Source organism: Homarus americanus, unplaced genomic scaffold, assembly GCF_018991925.1.
Source record: "Homarus americanus isolate GMGI-L3 unplaced genomic scaffold, GMGI_Hamer_2.0 scaffold14467, whole genome shotgun sequence".
Taxonomy (NCBI): domain Eukaryota; kingdom Metazoa; phylum Arthropoda; class Malacostraca; order Decapoda; family Nephropidae; genus Homarus; species Homarus americanus.
In genome coordinates, this window is record NW_024733734.1 from 3,555,462 (window position 1) to 3,577,073 (window position 21,612).

General features: G+C 40.7%; 1 protein-coding gene across 1 annotated transcript in view; it reads right to left on the reverse strand.

Annotated features, from left to right (window-relative positions):
* The window catches only part of LOC121869874, a 105,056-nt gene that overhangs the window by 45,353 nt on the left and 38,091 nt on the right, over positions 1–21,612 (reverse strand). The window contains exon 5 of the mRNA XM_042371439.1: positions 12,172–12,318. Coding sequence (XP_042227373.1) covers positions 12,172–12,318 — 147 coding nt within the window. The remainder of the gene's footprint in view (positions 1–12,171; positions 12,319–21,612) is intronic.

Here is a 21,612-nt window from a genome sequence, read left to right on the forward strand (position 1 = left end):
ATTGGTGGGGGGTGGGGGGGAGGGTTGGGACTGACCGCGCGGTTGGAAGAGGGGGGGAGGCAAGGTGGGGTACTTTGATTGACAGATAGTGTCGTGAAGATTATTTTTTTTTTATTAACTGAAGATATTTGTTTTAGCTCATAAAATTCATACAAATTACCCGGTCAGAATATAATTTACATTGCTGGAATTCTTATAATTTGGTGATCATTTTGAATATAAACATCATATATTTTGCTTTAAACTTACAATTTTTAGATAAAATTTTTTCTCTAGGTAACTATGTTATCTTTTGTCCAAAATATATGACATTTATATTCAAAATATTCCTGGTCTTACAAGGAATCCAGCAATGTCAATTATATTTTCCTAACTTTAGTTTGAGGTTATCCCACACATCTCCTTGGGACGGTTGGTGGGGGGTGGGGGGGGGAGGGAGGGACCGACCGACCATCTGTTAGCCGGCTGTGTAGTGTGAGAGGGGGAGGGAGTTGAGTCCATTATTTGAATGGACATTAACTTGGCGACTGTATTTCTCTATTTCTCTTAAGTATTAATTGTGTGCATGTACCATCATAAAATTAAGATGTTATTTTTACTACAACATAGGTATGTGCCTTCAAAAAGTGGAGTTTGGGGGTCGGGCAGGTTTCTATTGGAATTAATCCCATATGTTCTGTTGTTCACTTAACGCGGATTTCACTTAACGCGGGACCCTCTGGGTTCAATTGACCGCGTTAAGTGGGGTACAACTGTACGTATTACAGTGGAAAGTGGGATAAAACTGTGACGCAAGCAATGATTTTCGCTTTCTTTCGTTCAAAAGATGTTGCCGTAATCGCTTTTCGAATGGTTTTCAGTTGTGGGATTATAAGGCTAATGATAGGATAGAATATTATTGTAATACAGTACGAGTACAACAGTTTTTTAACTGAAAACCATTCGAAAAGCGATTACGGTAAAATCTTTTGAACAACGAAAGAAAGCGAAAGTCATTGTTTTCATAATTTTATCCCACTTTCCACTGTACAGTAATATGTACGTCATTTCAGCCAAAATATTACATTTCCATATTTATTTCTGAGAATATATTCATTCAGTCACAGTTAAGGTAAAATATACTTGTGATGTAATATTTTAATGAAAATACGGTATCGTAGTTTTCTTTTGTATCAAATTTAATTAACAAAGATTGATGTTTCAAATGTAATGAACAAAAATTTATGTACAGTATCTATAAATAAACTTAAACAAATGAATACTTTGTTTTACATCGTCCTGTGTATACCATACCATGCATTTGGCTACTTTGGGCTTGCTATGATGACGCAAGAGATCTGCCCTGGCATCTGTACCGACACTCACAGCTGGTGGTGTGTTGGTGCGTTGTTTCCACAGCTTATTGGAAGTTACTGGTAAATATTTTTCAACCTAACGAAACTATTACCCTTTTAGAGGTCGACCCCCAATTTTTTGCAAAATAATTTGGTCTTAAAAACTCGAACTACACACAGGTATATACGGTAAATAAGGACATAGGGGGCCAGGGTTTTTTGGTTTTTTTTTGGGGGGGGGGGCAGCACATATACGCGGATTTTTAACATCCACGGCTATCTCTGTTACGTAACCCCCGCGTATGCTAAGGGCCGACTGTAATCTTAAATTGAATCGCTTTAAATCGACGTTCTACTGCACTTTGTATGTATACTTTTTCTGTGAATTGGAACCAATTACCCAACATCCCACTGAAATAATATTCATTTAACGAAATTTTCGGTTAACAACCGACTCTGTGGAACCAATTGTGTTCGTTAATCGAGGGACCACTGTATACTTATTCTTACCCACAATAAGGCATACTAAGACAAATTACGTATCATTAAAACTACATTATGCAAAACCTAACATTTTAAAAAATCAAAATCACATTGAAATACTGTATTACACGGCCCCTGAAAATTGGTGGATGAGTGTGACAGGCTTGGCCGCTCGAGCAAACAGCCATCAGTAGAGGTGGGAAATCTAACTGTGAACAACTTCATATTTCAGTGATTCTGAACTTTTAAAATGTTAGTTTTTGCATAATGTAGTTTTATTGATACGTAATTTGTCTTAGTGTGCCTTATTTAAGTAAAAATAAATATATATATTAAATGAGTCCTCTGAAAGTATGAATTTACCACAGTTTAACAGTTAATTCATGTATAAGATTTCTGATAAACTTCCTACGTGCTCATGTTTGAAATAATGAATGTATGTATCTTTATATAATTTAGCTAAGTATCTTTCTCGTCAGAAACGGTCATCCCAACAATTATGAATAAACTCATTTAGAAATACATCATTACTTCAAGACAAAATTGAACAGATTTGCAACAGCCAATCAGCTGTAACTCTTGAGAGGAGGGCGGGGCATCTTTTCTCAGCTGGGAAAAAACGCACTATACTTACATTTGTATGTGGAAACTTGGAGCTTGATGAAGTGATGTCCTGTACATAGGGAGACATCTGGTTACTGAAGCATAGGTGGATCATCAGGATCATTGTTGGAAGAGGGTGATGTACTGGTGGCTGGTGGAGAGTTGGTTGGTGGAGTGGTGTGCAACCGGGAGGCAGGTGGTGAGGTGGCAGGTGGCTGGGAGGAGAGTGGTGTGGTGGCAGTAGCATCTTGTTCTTTCTTGAAAAATATGGTTTCTCCTTTGCTTTGAGGTCTTTAAGCATTTCCTGGTAGGGAAACAATATCTGGTTGATTACCCGGACAATCTTAAGGCTGCGTTCCATGGAAGGGTCGTGGTCAACAATGAAATCATTTACCGTCTTTGCCTGTTAAGTAGTTCACCAAAATTTTCCAAGCTCCTCTTTTGTCAGTTCCTCTCCATGCCCATCAATCAGCTCTTCCATATCTTCAGCAGCCATGTCCACAAGCCCCTCACCACCCAACTGACGTGCAACACTCACAATGTCATTCACATCCTTTACTATGGATGGAAATCCCTGCAAGTTATTCACACACTCAGGCCATAAGGTTTGCCAAAAAGCATTCACTGTCTCTGGTTTGAGTTCATTGAATGCTTCACTGATGTTGGTAATGCAGTCCACAATGCTGTACTCCCTTCCAACACTTGCCAACATCAAGGTCAGGGTCTGCATCCATGGCACAATGTATACGACCAAAAGAGCGTCGGGTGTAATATGCCTTGAAGATGCGTAGTGCACCCTGATTGAGAAACTGAATAAGAGCAGTGGTGTTAGGGGGTAGGAACACCACCTCTACTCCTGGATGGCTAAACTACAAACTTTCTGGGTGGTCTGGTGCATTATCTATCAATAATAGCACCTTGAATTCCATCTTCTTGGAAGCAAAGTATTTTTACACTTCTGGGACAAAGCATTTATAGAACCAATCCAGGAATGCTTGCACAGTTACCCATGCCTTTTTGTTAGAATGCCAAAAAAGTGGCAAAAGGTTCTTGTTTTTCCCTATAAAGCCCTAGGGTTTGCTGAGTGGTAAAGCAAGCCAGGTTTGATCATATGGCCAGCTGCATTGCCACTGAAGGTGAGCGTCACTCTGCCTTGAACCCAGGGGCACACCTCTCCTGCTTGTTTATGTACATTCTTCCAAGCATTTTCTTCCAATATAAACCAGATTCATCGGCATTAAACACTTGCTCTGGTCTATAGCCTTTCTCTTCTATTATTTTTTTAAACTTGGCGGGAAATGTATCTGCGGCTGTGTGGTCAGCTGATGCTGCCACCCCAGTCAGCTTCACATTATGAAGATAATATTTTCTTAAATTTCTCGAATCAACCTTTACTGGCACTAAAAGTTGGTTTAGTAGCCACACTAGCCCCTTCACCGCTTGTTGACTCGTAAAAATGAGCATAAAGACTTTTAGCTTTCTCATGAATCACGTTGTTGTTGATCAGAAAATTTTGCGTTGCTGGTCCTCAACCCAAATATTCAGTGCTTTCTCAGTTTTCACTATGTTCTTGTCACAAACAACCTGCACCACTTTACATAAGAACATAAGAATGGAGGAAACTGCAGCGGGCCTATTGGCCTATACTGGGCAGTCCCATTTACACCAAACCCCTATTGCTCATATAAGCATCCAACCTATGTTTGAAGCTATCCTGTGTATTTGAGTTAATGATGATATTTGGTAACTTGTTCCATTCATCCACTACTCTGTTTCCAAACCAGTGTTTACCAATTTCGCGCCTAAATCTAAATTTGTCTAATATAAAACCACTGTTACGAGTTCGCTCCTGGTTGGATAGTTTGAGTACCTTGGTAATGTCCCCTTTGTTTAGCCCTGACTTCCATTTATACACCTCTATCATGTCGCCCCTCGCTCTACGTCTCTCGAGGGAGTGCAAATTAAGATGCTTTAACCTGTCTCTGTACTCAAGGTTCCTAATGCCCGGGATTAGTCTTGTCATTCTCCTCTGGATTCTTTCCAAGGATTCTATATCCATTCTGTAATACGGTGACCAGAACTGCACTGCCAGAACTGCACTGCGTAATCCAGGTGAGGTCTCACAAGCGCAAGATATAATCTTAAGATGACCTCGCTAGTCTTGTAACCGACACTCCTTTGTATGAACCCAAGTACTTTATTAGCCTTGTTACGAGCAAGAACACACTATTTACTTGGCTTAAGATTCCTACTTACCATTACTCCTAAATCTCTCTCTCTCGCAGTCGGATTTCTCAATGGCATCGTTGTTCATCTGGTAACTGGTTTCCCTGTTTACGTCTCCTAAACTGAGTACTTTACATTTGTCCACATTGAATTTCATCTGCCATTTTTCAGACCATTCAATAATTTGTTTAGATCTTCCTGTAGTTTTGCGGAGTCCTCGTCAGATTTTATTACACGTCCTATTTTAGTGTCATCAGCAAATTTACTTATGTTGCTGTCTATGCCGATATCTATGTCGTTTATGTATATAATAAATAATAATGGTCCAAGTACTGAGCCTTGCAGGAGCACTCACTTGAATAGTATCACAAATTGCTTGTTCATTCTTCTTGATATGTATACCTCACTGTGGATTCGTTCACACCAAACAACCGACCAACTGCAGCAGCACTCATCCCCTCCCTTAACTTGTCTAATAATTCAACTTTCTTTGTCAGGGTCATCACTGACTTGCCTTTTATGTTTTACTCCACTAGCATCACTAACACTGACACTAAGCAGTCTTTTAGGGGCCATTTTTACAAAGAAACACAAAAGTTTTGAAAGTATGACACGGGATGCTAGGTCATGGGCACTGGATGAGGGCAAATAGAGGGACAGGAGACGCCGCAGGTGCATGGGGTGACTCATTGAGTTGAAGGAAAAGGCTCGCAAGCTAGCCAATAGCCACCAACTGCATCCCGCGAAACTTCGAAATCGTGAATCGCAAACCTGCGAATGGCAAGGGTTTACTGTACATCTTGTGGTGATGGAGTGCGTCTTCTCTCTTCCCGGGAGGATTACCATCACCATTGTTTATATTATTTTACCTAAAATCTTATCATTTTGTTGAAGTTGAATGTGTGTTTATCTTAAAGCCTGAGCTGACATTTTTTTTGACAATAATCTACATTTATTTATTGTGTACAATATTTATTACCACACGTCCACTCACCATCATTCCTTATGTTGGTGGTGCCTCGGTGAGTCAGCTGTGGAGTATTAATCATTACTGTATTCATATTTCCTCATGCATATTGAAGAACGGTTCAAAATATAACCTTTCAAAATTGTAGCATCTACTTACGAGGTCTCCTTCACTTTCGTAGGACACAATATTATTTTGTAGGTAGTAAACAGCTACCAAACAGGGAGGTACTACTGCCTGGGAAGATATTAGAAGCATAATGTGTTGTCTAATGGTAGACCCTGCTGCTATATGGCATCACGAAAATTGTGACCAAGTCCCAGGTTGCTGATCTATCTTTCTGCCTCATTTAAACACAATTGCAGGGTCTCAACTGTCTCTCTTACTATTGACAACACCACAAATAAAACCGTACTCATTCTTGATCTGTTTTATTCATTCTATTTTATTCTCCTATGTCAGTTGATATTAATACTGAAGCGGGGCCTTCTCGGATGGGTCCCTCTGGTCGGGAAGGTTGTGGACCCCAGCGCCAACCTGATCATCATCAAGCTACTGGGGCCTCAACTGACGCCACCGCAGTTGCTGGAGGATCAGCTTTTTTCACACTTCATTTTTCCAACATTTGCTGACTGAGATCCAATTTTTCTTCTGTGGAGCACCATCTATCAACCTATTCCCCCGACCTCTTGCTACTCTCCGAACTTCAACTGACCAAAGCAGTTTCACCCAAACCTTTTCAAGTCTCTAACTACAACCTTTATACCTACAGTGGGGTATGCTATAACGAACGGATCCTACTACGAATATTCCTATAACGAACGGTTTTACCTATAAAATTGAGAATACTATAACGAACGAAACTCCTACAACGAACATAATTTTAAAAAATTTTTTTTTTTGTTTTTTTTTTTACTAATTTATTGTTTTTTATTACAAGTATTAATGATATTGGTTATTTCAGGGGTTTAGATGCATATTTATGCACTTTTTTACAATTTTTACAATTTTATATTATATTTTTCAGTGTTAAGTGGTTGTATTTGGTGGCCTGGAACGGATTAATCCTATAACGAACGAATGCTATAACGAACAAGGTTCTAGAACCAATTAGATTCGTTATAGCATACCCCACTGTACTTCCGTTCTAAGGGAGGTGTATGCGTCTACTGCAACACACGTACACCTATAGCCCGACTCACGGATCTTGAATCTCCCCTTTATGATGTCATCTGGCTCAAAATATCTCTACCTACTGTGACTATTTTTCTTTGTTTCCTATACTTTTCTCCCAACTTTACCAACTATTTCAAACTCTTTGACTATCTCACTTCTTGCCATGAGTCGTTGCTATCCACACACCCCAACACCGAGATCCTCAACCTAGGGGATTTCAATGTACATCACAGAGAGTGGCTTGGCTCTGCAAGGGATGACCCAGGTGGAACTGAGGCACTCTCTTTTTCCTTACTTAATGATTTGGAACAAATAATCAAACACCCTACACGCGTTCCTGATCGACATGATCAACTTGCTAACATTCTTGATCTTTGTTTTACCTCTAACCCCTCACACTATTCATACTCAATTTCTGTCCCCTTAGGGTCTTCTGATCACAACCTTATTTCTATTAAATCAAACTGGGCACGACCACCTGCCCCACCCCCCTCTAAACACCAACTATGGCACTATCGAAGGGCAAACTGGTAATCCTTGCGAGAATTCTTCACCGACTTTCCTTGGGATGAATGTTGCTTTTCCAATCGGGACGCCTCGGTATGTGCTGACAGCATTGCTGGTGTTATACAGGGCGGTATGAGTGCCTTTATCCCACCAAAACTTTCACATTACAATCATGGTTTGATCGCTCCTGCTCTCTTGCTTGCAGGGTGAGAGATAGGGCTTATCGAGCTATGAAACTATCTCCTTCTCCTATTACCCACACCACTTTCATTACTTCTAGGAATCGTTGTAAGACTATTCTTCGTAGGGCCAAGCGGAATTTTATTAAAAGACCGCTGTCCTGACTAATTCTTCCTCTAGTAAATCCTTCTGGTCCTTAACTAAAAACATCTGTAACAACTTCTGCACGCCTTCTTTTCCTCCCCTCTTCCGTCCCAATAACTCTATAGCCAACTCTCCCCCTGACAAAGCCAACCTCTTTGGCACCTTATTCTCCTCTAATTCCACCTTCGACGATTCCCACTCTATCCCTCCTACACCTGCACCTCCTACTGAACCTATGCACTTTCCTATAATCTCCACTCTCAGGGTTGCCGGTGTGTTATCCAAGTTGGATGTGAGTAAGGTGCATGGACTGGACAGAATGCCCCCTCGTGTTCTGAGGGAGTGTGCTGAAGCCCTGGCCCCTGTGCTTGCTCGCCTCTTTCGCCATTACTCAAAACCCAAACTTTTCCTTCTTCTTGGAAGCATGCCTTGGTTCAGCCCATCCCAAAGAAGGGTGACCATTCTAATCCCTCTAACTATTTTGAACTCCCATTTTCTCCGTCACCTTGAACGCCTTTCTCTTTTCCCGGATCACCGGTATGGCTTTCGCCAGGCCAGATCTACTGGTGATCTGCTCTCCTATTGCACCCATCTTTGGTCATCCTCTCTTAGGGATTATGGGGAACTTTTGTCGTGGCTCTCGACATCTCCAAAGCATTTGACAGGGTATGGCACAAGTCTTTACTATCTAAACTTCCCTCTTTTGGTTTCTCTCCCCCACTTTGTTTTCTCATCTCTAGCTTCCTTGAGAACCGATCCATGGCAGTTGTTGTCGAGGGATCGATTTCTCGCTCTTTCTCTACCAAAAGTGGTGTCCCACAGGGTTCTGTTCTTTCACCTACTCTCTTCCTTCTTTTTATTAAAGATTTACTTCACACTACAGTAGTACCCCGATTTACGCGGTCAATTGAACCCACAGGGTACCGCGGAAAGTGAAAACCGCGTAAAGTGAACAACAGAACATATGGGGTTAATTCCAATAGAGACTGGCCCGACCCCCAAACTCCACTTTTTCTGACACAATGCCTATGTTGTAGTAAAAATAACATCTAAATTTTATGGTGGTATGCTCACACAATTAATATTTAAGAGAAATACAGTCGCCAGGTTAATGTCCATTCAAATAATGGACTCAAATCCCCCCCCCTCTTCCCAGCTCACTGGCCCCTACCTCTCTGAGAAATGATTGGGTGAAACACTAGATTTTAACGTTTAGTAATAAATAATACCTCAGACTAAAGTTAGGATAATATAATTGACATTTCTGGATTCCTTGCAGGTCAGGGAATATTTTGAATGTAAACTTCATATATTTTGCACAAAAGATAAAATACTTGCTTTGTGTAAACCAAATTATTACATTAGATCTAAAATTTGTATGTCTAATGCAAAATCCATGATGTTTATATTCAAAATGATCATCATATTGTAAGAATTCCAGCAATGTAAATTATATTCTGGCCGGGTAATTTGTATGAATTTTATGAGCTAAATAAAAAAAAAAAAATTATACTTCACACGTATATGAGTAGATGCACCGCGGAACGGAACAGTTCTGGCAAGGTACCGCGTAAATGAGAAATCGAGAAATCGCGGAAAGTGAAACCATGTAAAGCGGAGTAATACTGTATTATGTGTGTGTATATATATATATATATATATATATATATATATATATATATATATATATATATATATATATATATATATATATATATATATATATATATATATATATATATAGGTTGACAACCCTTTATCCAAAATTCCTTAAAGCTCTGAAAACCAAAAGTTTTTTTTTGTGGGGCATTTTGTTTGTTTTTTTAACAGGGATTAGCCCACCCGGGCGTAGATCACTGACCCACATCAGGGCCTGGGGGACGAAAATGTAATAGTAATAATAATTATAATAATAATAATTATAATAATAATAATTATTCATAGTAAATAAATTTTTTTATAAAAATACACCAAAATAAAAAAATATGAGAACATTAATACAGGTTGTACCTCTCTAGTCCGGCATTCTGTGGTCCGGAAACTCCCATGGTCCGGAACGATTTTAGTTTGTCCAATAGGTAGATAGGCAGCTTTTTTTTTTTCTTTTTACTTATCTGAATTATTATTATTATTATTACAGGAGTATTAAATTTTTGCCCCTCAGGCCCAATGTGGGTCAGTGACCTATTCCCGGGTGGGCTAATCCCCTTAAAAAAAAAACCCGCGGGAAATTAAGGTTTGTTTACATCCGGCAGTTCGGCTGCTCTCTCTCTCTGCTTGTCTATACAGAGTACAACATTTAACCCTTCAATATATATGAGCAGTAAATAAGTGTTGCTTTCATATTCTTATGTAGAGTAATAACGATATGTTTTCACATGTGCGCACTTACATACGCGCAGTCTCACTTTTTTTTTACCATTAATGGTTAGCTACTTATATTGTTCCATTTATTAACATTAAATAACATTACAGGTACTTCAAACAACCATATTCATTTTTTTACATTAATTTTACTACAGCTAAAATCAGGGTCTTATTTTCTTCAGTTTTATATGTAGAACCAATCAGTCACTGGTTTTGTAAGCTTTAACATAAACAATGCCGGCAGCCGTCTCATCTCCTTTAATATTCCACGTACTATTAATAAATTGTATTGTTAATTTTGCACACACAAACATTAATTCAATAAAAACAAATTCAGAAACATTAATTAAAATATATATGAACAGTAAATAAGTGCTGCTTTCATATTCTTATGTAAAGTAATGACGATATGTTTTCACGTGTGCGCACTTACATACGCGATCTCTCTATTTTCTTTACCATTATCGTTACCCACTTCTATTGTTCCATTTATTAACATTAAATAACATTACTTAAAACAACCATATTAATTTTACTACAGCTACAGCCAAGGTCTTATTTTCTTCAGTTTTATATGTAGAACCCGTCAGTCACTGGTTTTGTAATCAACGAAAACAATGCTGTGTCATTTCCTCGTGTGTTTTAATATTCTACGTATTATTAATGAATTGTATTGCTCATTTTGCACACATAAACATTAATTCAATAAAAAAGACATTCAGTAATAAACAATAATGAATCTTTTGTACATAAGAGAAATGACGCTGTTTACACGATTATGCACGTTGTCTGCACGTTGGCAGGCCGTTCAAACCTGTCGAAATTCAAGTTTCCGCCGTCAAAATTTTTATTTATTTATTTTTTCTGTTCCAATAAAATATGTTAAGAATTAAAAACTCGCGAAATTTGAGAAGCTACTATACGACATTTAACCCTTCAATATGTCTTCAAAGAGACCATGATGCAGAGAAAGTGGTGCTAGTGCTTCCAAGCATAAGCACAAGTCACTATCTATCCAGGAAAAGGGTGAATTTCCATGGTCCGGCACCGGTCAGGTCCCGAGGTTGCCGGACTAGAGAGGTACAACCTGTACAACTAAAGCTGCCTCCCGAAAGTTGGGAATGCTGTACAGATGCCGCAACTACTTCACTCCTGAGCAGTTGCTCCAAGTATATAAGGGATTCATTCGTCCTAACTTGGAGTACTGCTCTCATATCTGGGGTGGCTCCTCTTCTGTCCAACTATTAGATAGGGTGGAATCAAAGGCATTTCGTCTTATTAACTCTCCTCCTTTAGTCGACAATCTCTCTTCCCTTTCTCTTCGCCGTAATGTTGCTTCACTCTCTCTCTCTTTTACAGGTACTTTAACGGGCAATGTTCGGCGGATTTGGCATCCTGTGTAGCGCCGACAAGGCCGTGGGTTCGTAACACACGTCTTGCCCTCGGTGCCCACCGTTTCTCTGTGGATATCGGTCACACGAGAAGAACCCGTTATAGTACCTCCTTCTTTCCTCACACAGACAAACTGTGGAATGCTCTGCCTTCTTCTGTGTTTCCATGCTCTTACAATCTGTCTCATTTTAAAAAGCTGGTTTTCCGGCATCTTCGTGGTGTAGATTAATACAGTATAACCTTTTTTTTTTTTTATATTTACAATTTTTCCGTCCCCGGCTCCGTGGTAGTTTGACCTGTGCCCGGGCGGCTAATTCCTCAGAAAAAAAATTGCCTGATGGAATTGTGATTTTTTTTATCCGACGAGCCGTAAGGATTTTTACTCACTACGGGCGAGTATGATTGGGCAACCCTGGTTGGTGACACACTCCTACCCAGTACACAGGGCAATGCACTCCTATTACAGTATTTATATTATGGGTAAACACTTTCAGTACGAAACAGTCATATCAGTGAAAACAGTTACCAACAACCACACTCACGTATGATTTTCCACAAACAGTCTAGAAAGCTGGGTTACGTCCACACCCCCATGGATTCACTTTTTTTTGGACTTTTGCATTCACCGGACTGGGATCTGCCACAATTAGTCAGATTTATTGAGGTTCTACTGTACAATATAAAGAGAGCAGACACTTTGTTAGCAAATGTGAAAAGATTGTCTTACTGTAAATTATATCTAAAACACTGTCAGTACATGGTAAGGAAGCATTATACAGTAGTGAGACCAACCTGCATATTAGCAAGAAGTCTTATGATTGTCTGTCTGTCCCTGCGGGCCCGTGCCTGGAGAGCATGAAGAGCTGCCTGCTGCTGGTCTGTGTATGTACGGATGTATGTTTCAACTTGTGATTCTGCCTTCTTGAGGAACCTTGACACCTAATATACAGAAGAAATATTAACTAGAAATTCAGCAAAGTTATATGCTATTTTGTACATTATATTTGTGTTTAACTGGTCAGACTACAGTAGGACAAATCCAAAAATGCAATTCTAAAACACCCCAAATCCAAGTTTCTCAAATTAAAATTATGTCACAGTATAAACCACATGATGCAGGAGAACCTAATGTTTCCGGATCTGAAAACTGCATCACGTAAGGTCGCTCAAGCACCCAGGACTCCCACTATACCATTCTTGATCAAATTATATTTGCTTCCAATTAAAGCTAGGATAGAGTTCAAACTCTGTCTTATACTTTTAAGACACCAGAGTAACATTTGGTGAGCCTAAGTATTTGGCCAACCTATTAATGCCACTGACTACACTTTCTGAAATCATTTTGCATAGTAGTGAAGACCTGTCATGCTTTGAGGAGCCTAGAGCAGAACAGGAATGTTCCTTTACTGCCTGATCCTTTTCCTATACAGCACCCAGATTGTACAATCAGTTGCCTGCATCAATGAAGCAAATGACTTCTGTAGAGGCCTTGAAGAAACATAGACCTTTCTTTGAAAGTTTATGAGCCTGAACAGGGTACAATGCTGGAGAATTACAGTTTAGGAAGTATTAAAACTTAAGCGTATAATAATGATAGAGGTCGAACTGCCACTTATTGTAGTACAGTACTCCCTCTTTATCGACGGATTTTTTATCGACGGTTTCGATTATCGACGGATTATTTAGCCGGATTTTTATTTTGGCTTTATTTGAACTGTGCTTGATATAATACATTCACGGAAATGTAATATTTTTGTTGAAATGACGTATGTATTACAGTGGAAAGTGGGATCAAATCGTGACGAAAACAATGACTTGCGCTTTCTTTCGTTCAAAAGATGTTACCGTAATCACTTTTCGAATGGTTTAGGTAAAAAACTGTTGTATTGTATTACAATAATATCCTAATATTACGATACCATATTTCTGAATATTTTCATTAAAATCCATCAAAATCATTTTCCTTGTCATCGTCTGCAGCACCAAACAGCTTCTCCCAGTCCTCTCCTTGAACAGGGCTAGAGGCTACGTGTTTTTCGAATCGTTTTCAGTTAAAAAATTATTACATCACACGTATATTTTACCTAAACTGCGCCTGAATGAATATATTCTCGGAAATAAATAGTAGTTTTGCTGAAACGTGATGTATTTCAATGTAAAATAGGATAAAATACATGACGAAAACAAAAGACTTTACCTAAGCTTCCAATGTTCTTGAGATGTTACTCGTTTTTTTAATAGTTTTCGGTTAAAATTCTGTTATATTACAATGATATTCTATTCATACTGTGCTTGATATAATACATTCACGGAAATGTAATATTTTTGTTGAAATGACGTATGTATTACAGTGGAAAGTGGGATCAAATCGTGACGAAAACAATGACTTGCGCTTTCTTTCGTTCAAAAGATGTTACCGTAATCACTTTTCGAATGGTTTAGTTAAAAAACTGTTGTATTACAATAATATTCCCTCCTAATTGACTTGAATAAATACTTGAATGGAAATATACAATATTTTTGTTGAAACTACCCGCGTTTCAGTGTAAAGTGTTGTAATAATAAATGGTAAACAATTTGCCTTGGGCATCTGGATTTTTGGACTTTTACTGTACTGTACACTGTTTTGTTTACTGTAAGGACCGATGTTCACTTCAATAAATGAAATCGTAAGTTTGCTAGTATTTTTGTCCACTTATTATATTATTATTTATACACTATTATTTAAGGTTATGTGTAAAGGAAACGCATTAATGCTTAAAGGTACATTTATTCAACATATGCTAATAATAGTTAGAAAAATTACGTAACCATCACGGTATCGACGGTTTCTTTATCGACGGCCGTTTACAGAACGTAACCCCCGTCGATAAAGAGGGAGTACTGTACAGTACTCTGTACAATATTTCTTATTATTCTCAAGTCTTGGACATTATAATGTTTCGAGCACAAATGAATTCTTTAGAAGAACTTGTGCTTTTGAGAAACAAAAGATCAGCTATTGTTATTATAAGACAATTCCTTCTTTTGATAAGGTCTGCAAATTAAGAATGTGGAAACTAATTATTAAGTTATGATACATGGAGGTACAGATTTTCATAAACTCAATTCTTTCCATCTGCAGAGACTATGTCCTCAAGTAACAATACATTTCCAAAAATCAGACTTAATTGTTTTAACCCTTAAGCCCCGAGTTAGGGTGCTGGTGGCAATACCCCCCCCCCCCACCCAGGGTTAAATAGAGAAAAATCAAATTTTCCAAAAATAATTTTTTACCTTTTAAAATGATAAAACAATAAAAAATAAGTAAGAAAAACTATATATTGACCCTCGAGAAACTTCCCTGGCAGTGCGGAGGGAGGGAGGGAGGGAGGAGGGGGAGATAAAGAGACAGTGTTGGTTTGACAGCTGACGCTCATGGTCCCTATGCATTTAGCAACTATTTTTAGCTCGACTTTGTGTCCGGGGTGGCCAATAATGTATGTATTTACTGATCTTAATAATTATTTGCTACAAATAATTCATTTAGAATATTTTATTTGCATAATTTTTCATAAAAGAGTGCTTGGCTACAATCACCAGTGGGTCGCCAGTCTACCTGGCTGTCTTTGTGTTTGGTAGAGCATAAAATAATAATAATTCCACAAAAAAAAAATTTATAACATAATCATAGCATTGTTTTACAGTAGTACCCCGATTTACGCGGTCAATTGAACCCACAGGGTACCGCGGAAAGTGAAAACCACGTAAAGTGAACAACAGAACATATGGGATTAATTCCAATACAGACTGGCCCGACACAATACCTATGTTGTAGTAAAAATAACATCTTAATTTTATGATGGTATGCTCACACAATTAATATTTAAGAGAAATACAGATGCCAGGTTAATGTCCATTCAAATAATGGACTCAACCCCCCCCCTTCCCAAGCTCGCTGGCTCCTCCCTTTCTGAGAAATGTTTGGGTGAAAACACTAGATTCAAGGTAAAGTAATAAATAATACCTCAGACTAAAGTTAGGATAATATAATTGACATTTCTGGATTCCTTGCAGGTCAGGGAATATTTTGAATGTAAACTTTATATATTTTGCACAAAAGATAAAATATTTGCTTTGTGTAAACTAAATTATTACATTAGATCTAAAATTTGTATGTCTAATGCAAAATCCATGATGTTTATATTCAAAATGATCATCATATTGTAAGAATTCCAGCAATGTAAATTATATTCTGGCCAGGTAATTTGTATGAATTTTATGAGCTAAGTAAAAAAATTATACTTCACCCGCGTATATGAGTAGATGCACCCGTAAAATGAAATTCCGGTTGTGGCGACGTACCGCGTAAATGTAGAATCACGTAAAGCGAAACTACTTAAATCGGGGTATTACTGTACACAACTTTTATCAATATTACTTTGATACAACATGATAAAATGGACAATGAAAATGAAACAAACAAAAGTAGGTAATTATGTTCAGGAAGCTTCCCTGTGGCCGAGCGTGTGGTGTGACAGGCAAATAGTCACACTGGAACCTGATAACCCGCGCTGGGCATTTAAACAGTGGCAGGAATAGGAGCACGTTCTGGAACGTCACCCAGGGCCTAAAGGTTGAGGCTGATAAAATTCCTGTCTTTTGGTATAAGGAAAACAACCTCCTTCAGGTCTATAATCAAGGCATCAGCACCTGATGGTGCCCCTAATTCTGTTTCTTCTGGCTCTACTCCCAGGGACACAAGTTGCCATAAATCTTATTTGTACTGGCTACTGCCTATTGACTGGGTGGGGCTCCGACCCAGGACTTGTTCCATTTGTAGCAGATGTATTCCTCATTCAAATTTTCCTTTTGTTGCTTGACAGACTCTTCTTGGAGGACATTCTATTGCCTCCTCCTAGCCTGAGGTTTATCACTCCTATGAACATACTGTCTTCACATTCTTTAACTTAAAAGATAAGTCTCTATGATGTATAGCTCTTTCTATAGTTGGCTCTAAATAGTCTATCCAGGATTCCATAATGGAGACAGACTTCTTTCCTCAGGATGAAGAATGTATTCCATGGTCAAGTAACTGGGTTACTTAACGGCAGATTGATGCCAGAATTATTCTCAAGCAATTCAATTTCTTTCAGTGTTACAAATTGTTTCATTCTGTTTCACATCTCACCAACCTATGCCAGATCTGCTACCTAAGTGTAACAATAACCGATGCTTCTATAGTAGGTGGTTTACCGAGCCGGAGTTGGTCTACCGGGATATTTACACTATAGCGTCTATTAACCCAAACTAACCTAACCTAACTTAATGTTAGGTTAGGTTAGGTTACTGGATGTTACAGTGTAAATATCCAGGTATACACACCTCCAGCTCAATAGACCGCATGCTATAATAGCTCCAGTTTGGCAGACCGCATGCTATAATAGCTCCAGTTTGGCAGACCGCATGCTATAATAGCTCCAGTTTGGCAGACCGCATGCTATAATAGCTCCAGTTTGGCAGACCGCATACTATAGTAGCTCCAGCTCGGTAGACCACATACTATAGGAGCCACAGCTCGGTAGACCACATACTATAGTAGCTCCAGCTCAGTAGACCACATACTATAGAAGCCACAGCTCGGTAGACCACATACTATAGTAGCTCTGGCTCGGTAGACCGCAGACTATAGTAGCTCCAGCTCAGTACACCGCATACTATAGTAGCTCCAGCTCAGTAGACCACATACTATAGAAGCCACAGCTCGGTAGACCACATACTATAGTAGCTCCAGCTCGGTAGACCACATACTATAGTAGCTCCAGCTCAGTACACCGCATACTATAGTAGTTCCAGCTCAGTACACCGCAGACTATAGTAGCTCCAACTCGGTAGACCGCAGACTATAGTAGCTCCAGCTCAGTACACCGCATACTATAGTAGCTCCAGCTCAGTAGACCACACACTATAGTAGCTCCAGCTCCGTAGACCACATACTATAGTAGCTCCAGCTCAGTACACCGCATACTATAGTAGCTCCAGCTCAGTACACCGCAGACTATAGTAGCTCCAGCTCAGTAGACCGCAGACTATAGTAGCTCCAGCTCAGTACACCGCATACTATAGTAGCTCCAGCTCGGTAGACCGCATACTATAGTAGCTCCAGCTCAGTACACCGCATACTATAGTAGCTCCAGCTCGGTAGACCACATACTATAGTAGCTCCAGCTCAGTAGACCACATACTATAGAAGCCACAGCTCGATAGACCACATACTATAGTAGCTCAAGTCGGTAGACTGTATACTATAGTAGCTCCAGCTCGAAGACCACATATTATAGTAGCTTCAGGCTCAGGTAGACCGCGAGATACCATAGTAGCCCCAGCCTCGGTAGACCGTGATACTACAGTAGCTCAAGTCGGTAGACTGCATACTATAGAAGCCCAGCTCGAAGACCAAATACTATAGTAGCTTCAGCTCAGTAGACCAAGATACTATAGTAGCTCCAGCTCAGTAGACCGTGATACTATAGTAGCTCCAGCTCGGTAGACCCAGATACTACAGTAGTCAAGTTTGGTAGACTGCATACTATAGTAGCTCCAGCTGGAAGACCACATACTATAGTAGCTTCAGCTCAGCAGAATCACATACCATAGTAGTTCCAGCTCAGCACACTGCACACTATAGTAGCTCCAGCTCGGTAGACCCACACTACAGTAGCTCAAGTCGTGTACTATAGTAGCTCCAGAGACCACATACTATAGTAGCTTCAGCTCAGTAGACCGCAGATACTATAGTAGCTCCAGCTCAGTAGACCGCAGAGATACTATAGTAGCTCCAGGTAGACCACATACTATAGTAGCTCCAGCTCAGACCACATACTATAGTAGCTCCAGCCTCGGTAGACCACATACTATAGTAGCTCCAGCTCGGTAGACCGTGAGACTATAGCAGCCCAGGCTCGACAGACCACATACTATATTGTTCCTAAGCGTACACCACATACTATAGTAGCTCCAGCTCAGTAGACCACATACTATAGTAGTCTAGCTCAGTAGACCAAGATACTATAGTAGCTCCAGCTGGGTAGACCACATACTATAGTAGCTCCAGCTCAGTAGACCACATACTATAGTAGCTCCAGCTCAGCACACCGCATACCATAGTAGCTCCAATCCTCAGTACACTGCATACTATAGTAGCTCCAGCTCAGTAGACCACATACTCTATAGTAGCTCCAGCCAGTAGACAACATACTATAGTAGCTCCAGCTCGCAGACCACATACCATAGTAGCTCCAGCTCAGACCGTGATACTATAGTAGCTCCAGCTCAGAGACCACATACTATAGTAGCTCCAGCTCAGTAGACCGTGATACTATAGTAGCTCCAGCCTGCAGGACCACATACCATAGTAGCTCCAGCTCGGCATCACATACTATAGTAGTCTATCGAGACCACACATAATTATAGTAGCTCCAGTCAGTAGACCACATACTATAGTAGCTCCAGCTCAGTACACTGCATACTATAGTAGCTCCAGCTCAGCACACTGCATACCAGTTCCAGCCTGTAGACCACATACTATAGTAGCCCAGCCAGCACACCTTGGCTACTATAGTAGCTCCAGCTCAGTACACTGCATACTATAGTAGTTCCAGCTCGGTAGACCACATACCATAGTAGCTCCAGCTCAGTACACACTGCATACCATAGTAGCTCCAGCTCAGTACACTGCATACTATAGTTCCAGCTCGGGTAGACCACATACTATAGTAGCTCCAGCTCAGTGCATACTGTATACTATAGTAGCTCCAGCTCAGTACACTGCACACTATAGTAGTTCCAGCTCGGTAGACCACATACTATAGTGCTCCAGCTCAGCACACTGCATACCATAGTAGTTCCAGCTCAGTACACGTATACCATAGTAGCTCCAGCTCAGCACACTGCATACCATAGTAGCTCCAGCTCAGTAGACCACATACTATAGTAGCTCCAGCCTCGGTAGACCACATACCATAGTAGCTCCAGCCTGCAGACTACATACTTTAGTAGCTCCAGCTCAGTACACTGCATACCATAGCCCAGCTCAGCACACTGCATAACATAGCTCCAGCCCGGTAGACCACATACTATAGTGGCTCCAGCTCGGTAGACCACATACCATAGTAGCTCCAGCTCAGTAGACCACATACTATAGTAGTTCCAGCTCAGAGACCACACACCATAGTAGCTCCAGCTCAGTACACTGCATACCATAGTAGCTCCAGCTCAGCACACTGCATACCATAGTAGTTCCAGCTCGGTAGACCACACACTACAGTAGCTCCAGCTCAGTACACTGCATACTATAGTAGCTCCAGCTCAGTACACTGCATACTATAGTAGTTCCAGCTCGGTAGACCACATACTATAGTAGCTCCAGCTCAGTACACTGCATACTATAGTAGTTCCAGCTCAGTACACTGCATACTATAGTAGCTCCAGCTCAGTACACTGCATACTATAGTAGCTCCAGCTCAGCAGACCACATACATAGTAGCTCCACAGCCTCGGTGGACCACATACTATAGTAGCTCCAGCCTGAGACTACACACTTAGTAGCTCCAGCCCAGCACACTGCATACCATAGTAGCTCCAGCTCAGCACACTGCATACTATAGTAGCTCCAGCTCGAGCAGACCACATACCAGTAGCTCCAGCTCGGTAGACCACATACCATAGTAGTCTTGCTCAGTAGACCACATACCATAGTAGCTCCAGCTCAGCATATTAGCTGCATACCATAGTAGCTCCAGCCAGTACACTGCATACCATAGTAGTTCCAGCTCAGCACACTGTACACTATAGTAGCTCCAGCTCAGTACACACTGCATACTACAGTAGCTCCAGCTCAGGCACACTGCATACCATATAGTAGCTCCAGCCCAGTACACTGCATACTCATAGTAGCTCCAGCTCAGGGGCAGACCACATACCATAGCAGCTCCAGCCTGGGGCACACCGCACACATAGTAGCTCCAGCTCAGTACACCTGCACACCATAGTAGTTCCAGCTCAGTACACTGCATACCATAGTAGTCTAGTCAGGGGGGCACACACTGCATACTATAGTAGTTTGTGCCTCATGCACCCCATACTATAGTAGCCTGCTTTGGTAGACCACACATACTATAGTAGCTCCAGCTCATACACTGTACACATAGTAGCTCCAGCTCGGTAGACCACATACTATAGTAGCCCAGCTCAGTACACTGCATACTATAGTAGCTCCAGCTCAGCACACCGTGATACTATAGTAGCTCCAGCTCAGCACACTGCATACCAGGTAGTCTAGCTCGGTAGACCACATACCATAGTAGCCCAGCCTGTAGACCACATACTATAGTAGTCTAGCCTGGTAGAGACCACATACTATAGTAGTTCAGCCTGCAGAACACACACATAGTAGCTCCAGCTCAGTACACTGCATACCATAGTAGCTCCAGCTCAGTACACTGCATACCATAGTAGTTCCAGCTCAGTACACTGCATGCTCATAGCTCCAGCTCAGTAGACCACATACTATAGTAGCTCCAGCTCAGTACAATCAAAGACACTATAGTAGCTCCAGCCTCAGTAGGACCAGCATACTACAGTAGCTCCAGCTCAGCACACCACATACCATAGTGCAGCCCAGCTCAGTAGACCACATGTATTATAGTAGCTCCAGCTCACACCGCATGCCTGCAGTAGCTCCAGCTCAGCACACTGCATACTATAGTAGTTCCAGCTCAGTACACTGCATACCAGTAGCTCCAGCCCGGTAGGACCACATACTATAGTAGCTCCAGCTCAGTACACTGCATAAATTAAGTAGCTCCAGCTCGGTAGACCACATACTATAGGCCCAGGCTCAGTAGGACCCATACCATAGTAGCTCCAGCTCAGTAGACCGTGATACTATAGTAGCCCAGCTCGGTAGTATCTCACATACTATAGTAGCTCCAGCTCAGTAGACCGCAGACACTATAGTAGCTCCAGCTCAGTAGACCGCATACTATAGTAGCTCCAGCTCAGTAGACCCAGATACTATAGTAGCTCCAGCTCGGGTAGACCACATACTATAGTAGCTCCAGCTCGGTAGACCACATACTATAGTAGCTCCAGTCGTAGACCACATACTATAGTAGCTCCAGCTCAGTACACCGCATACTATAGTAGCTCCAGCTCGGTAGACCACATACTATAGTAGCTCCAGCTTGATAGACC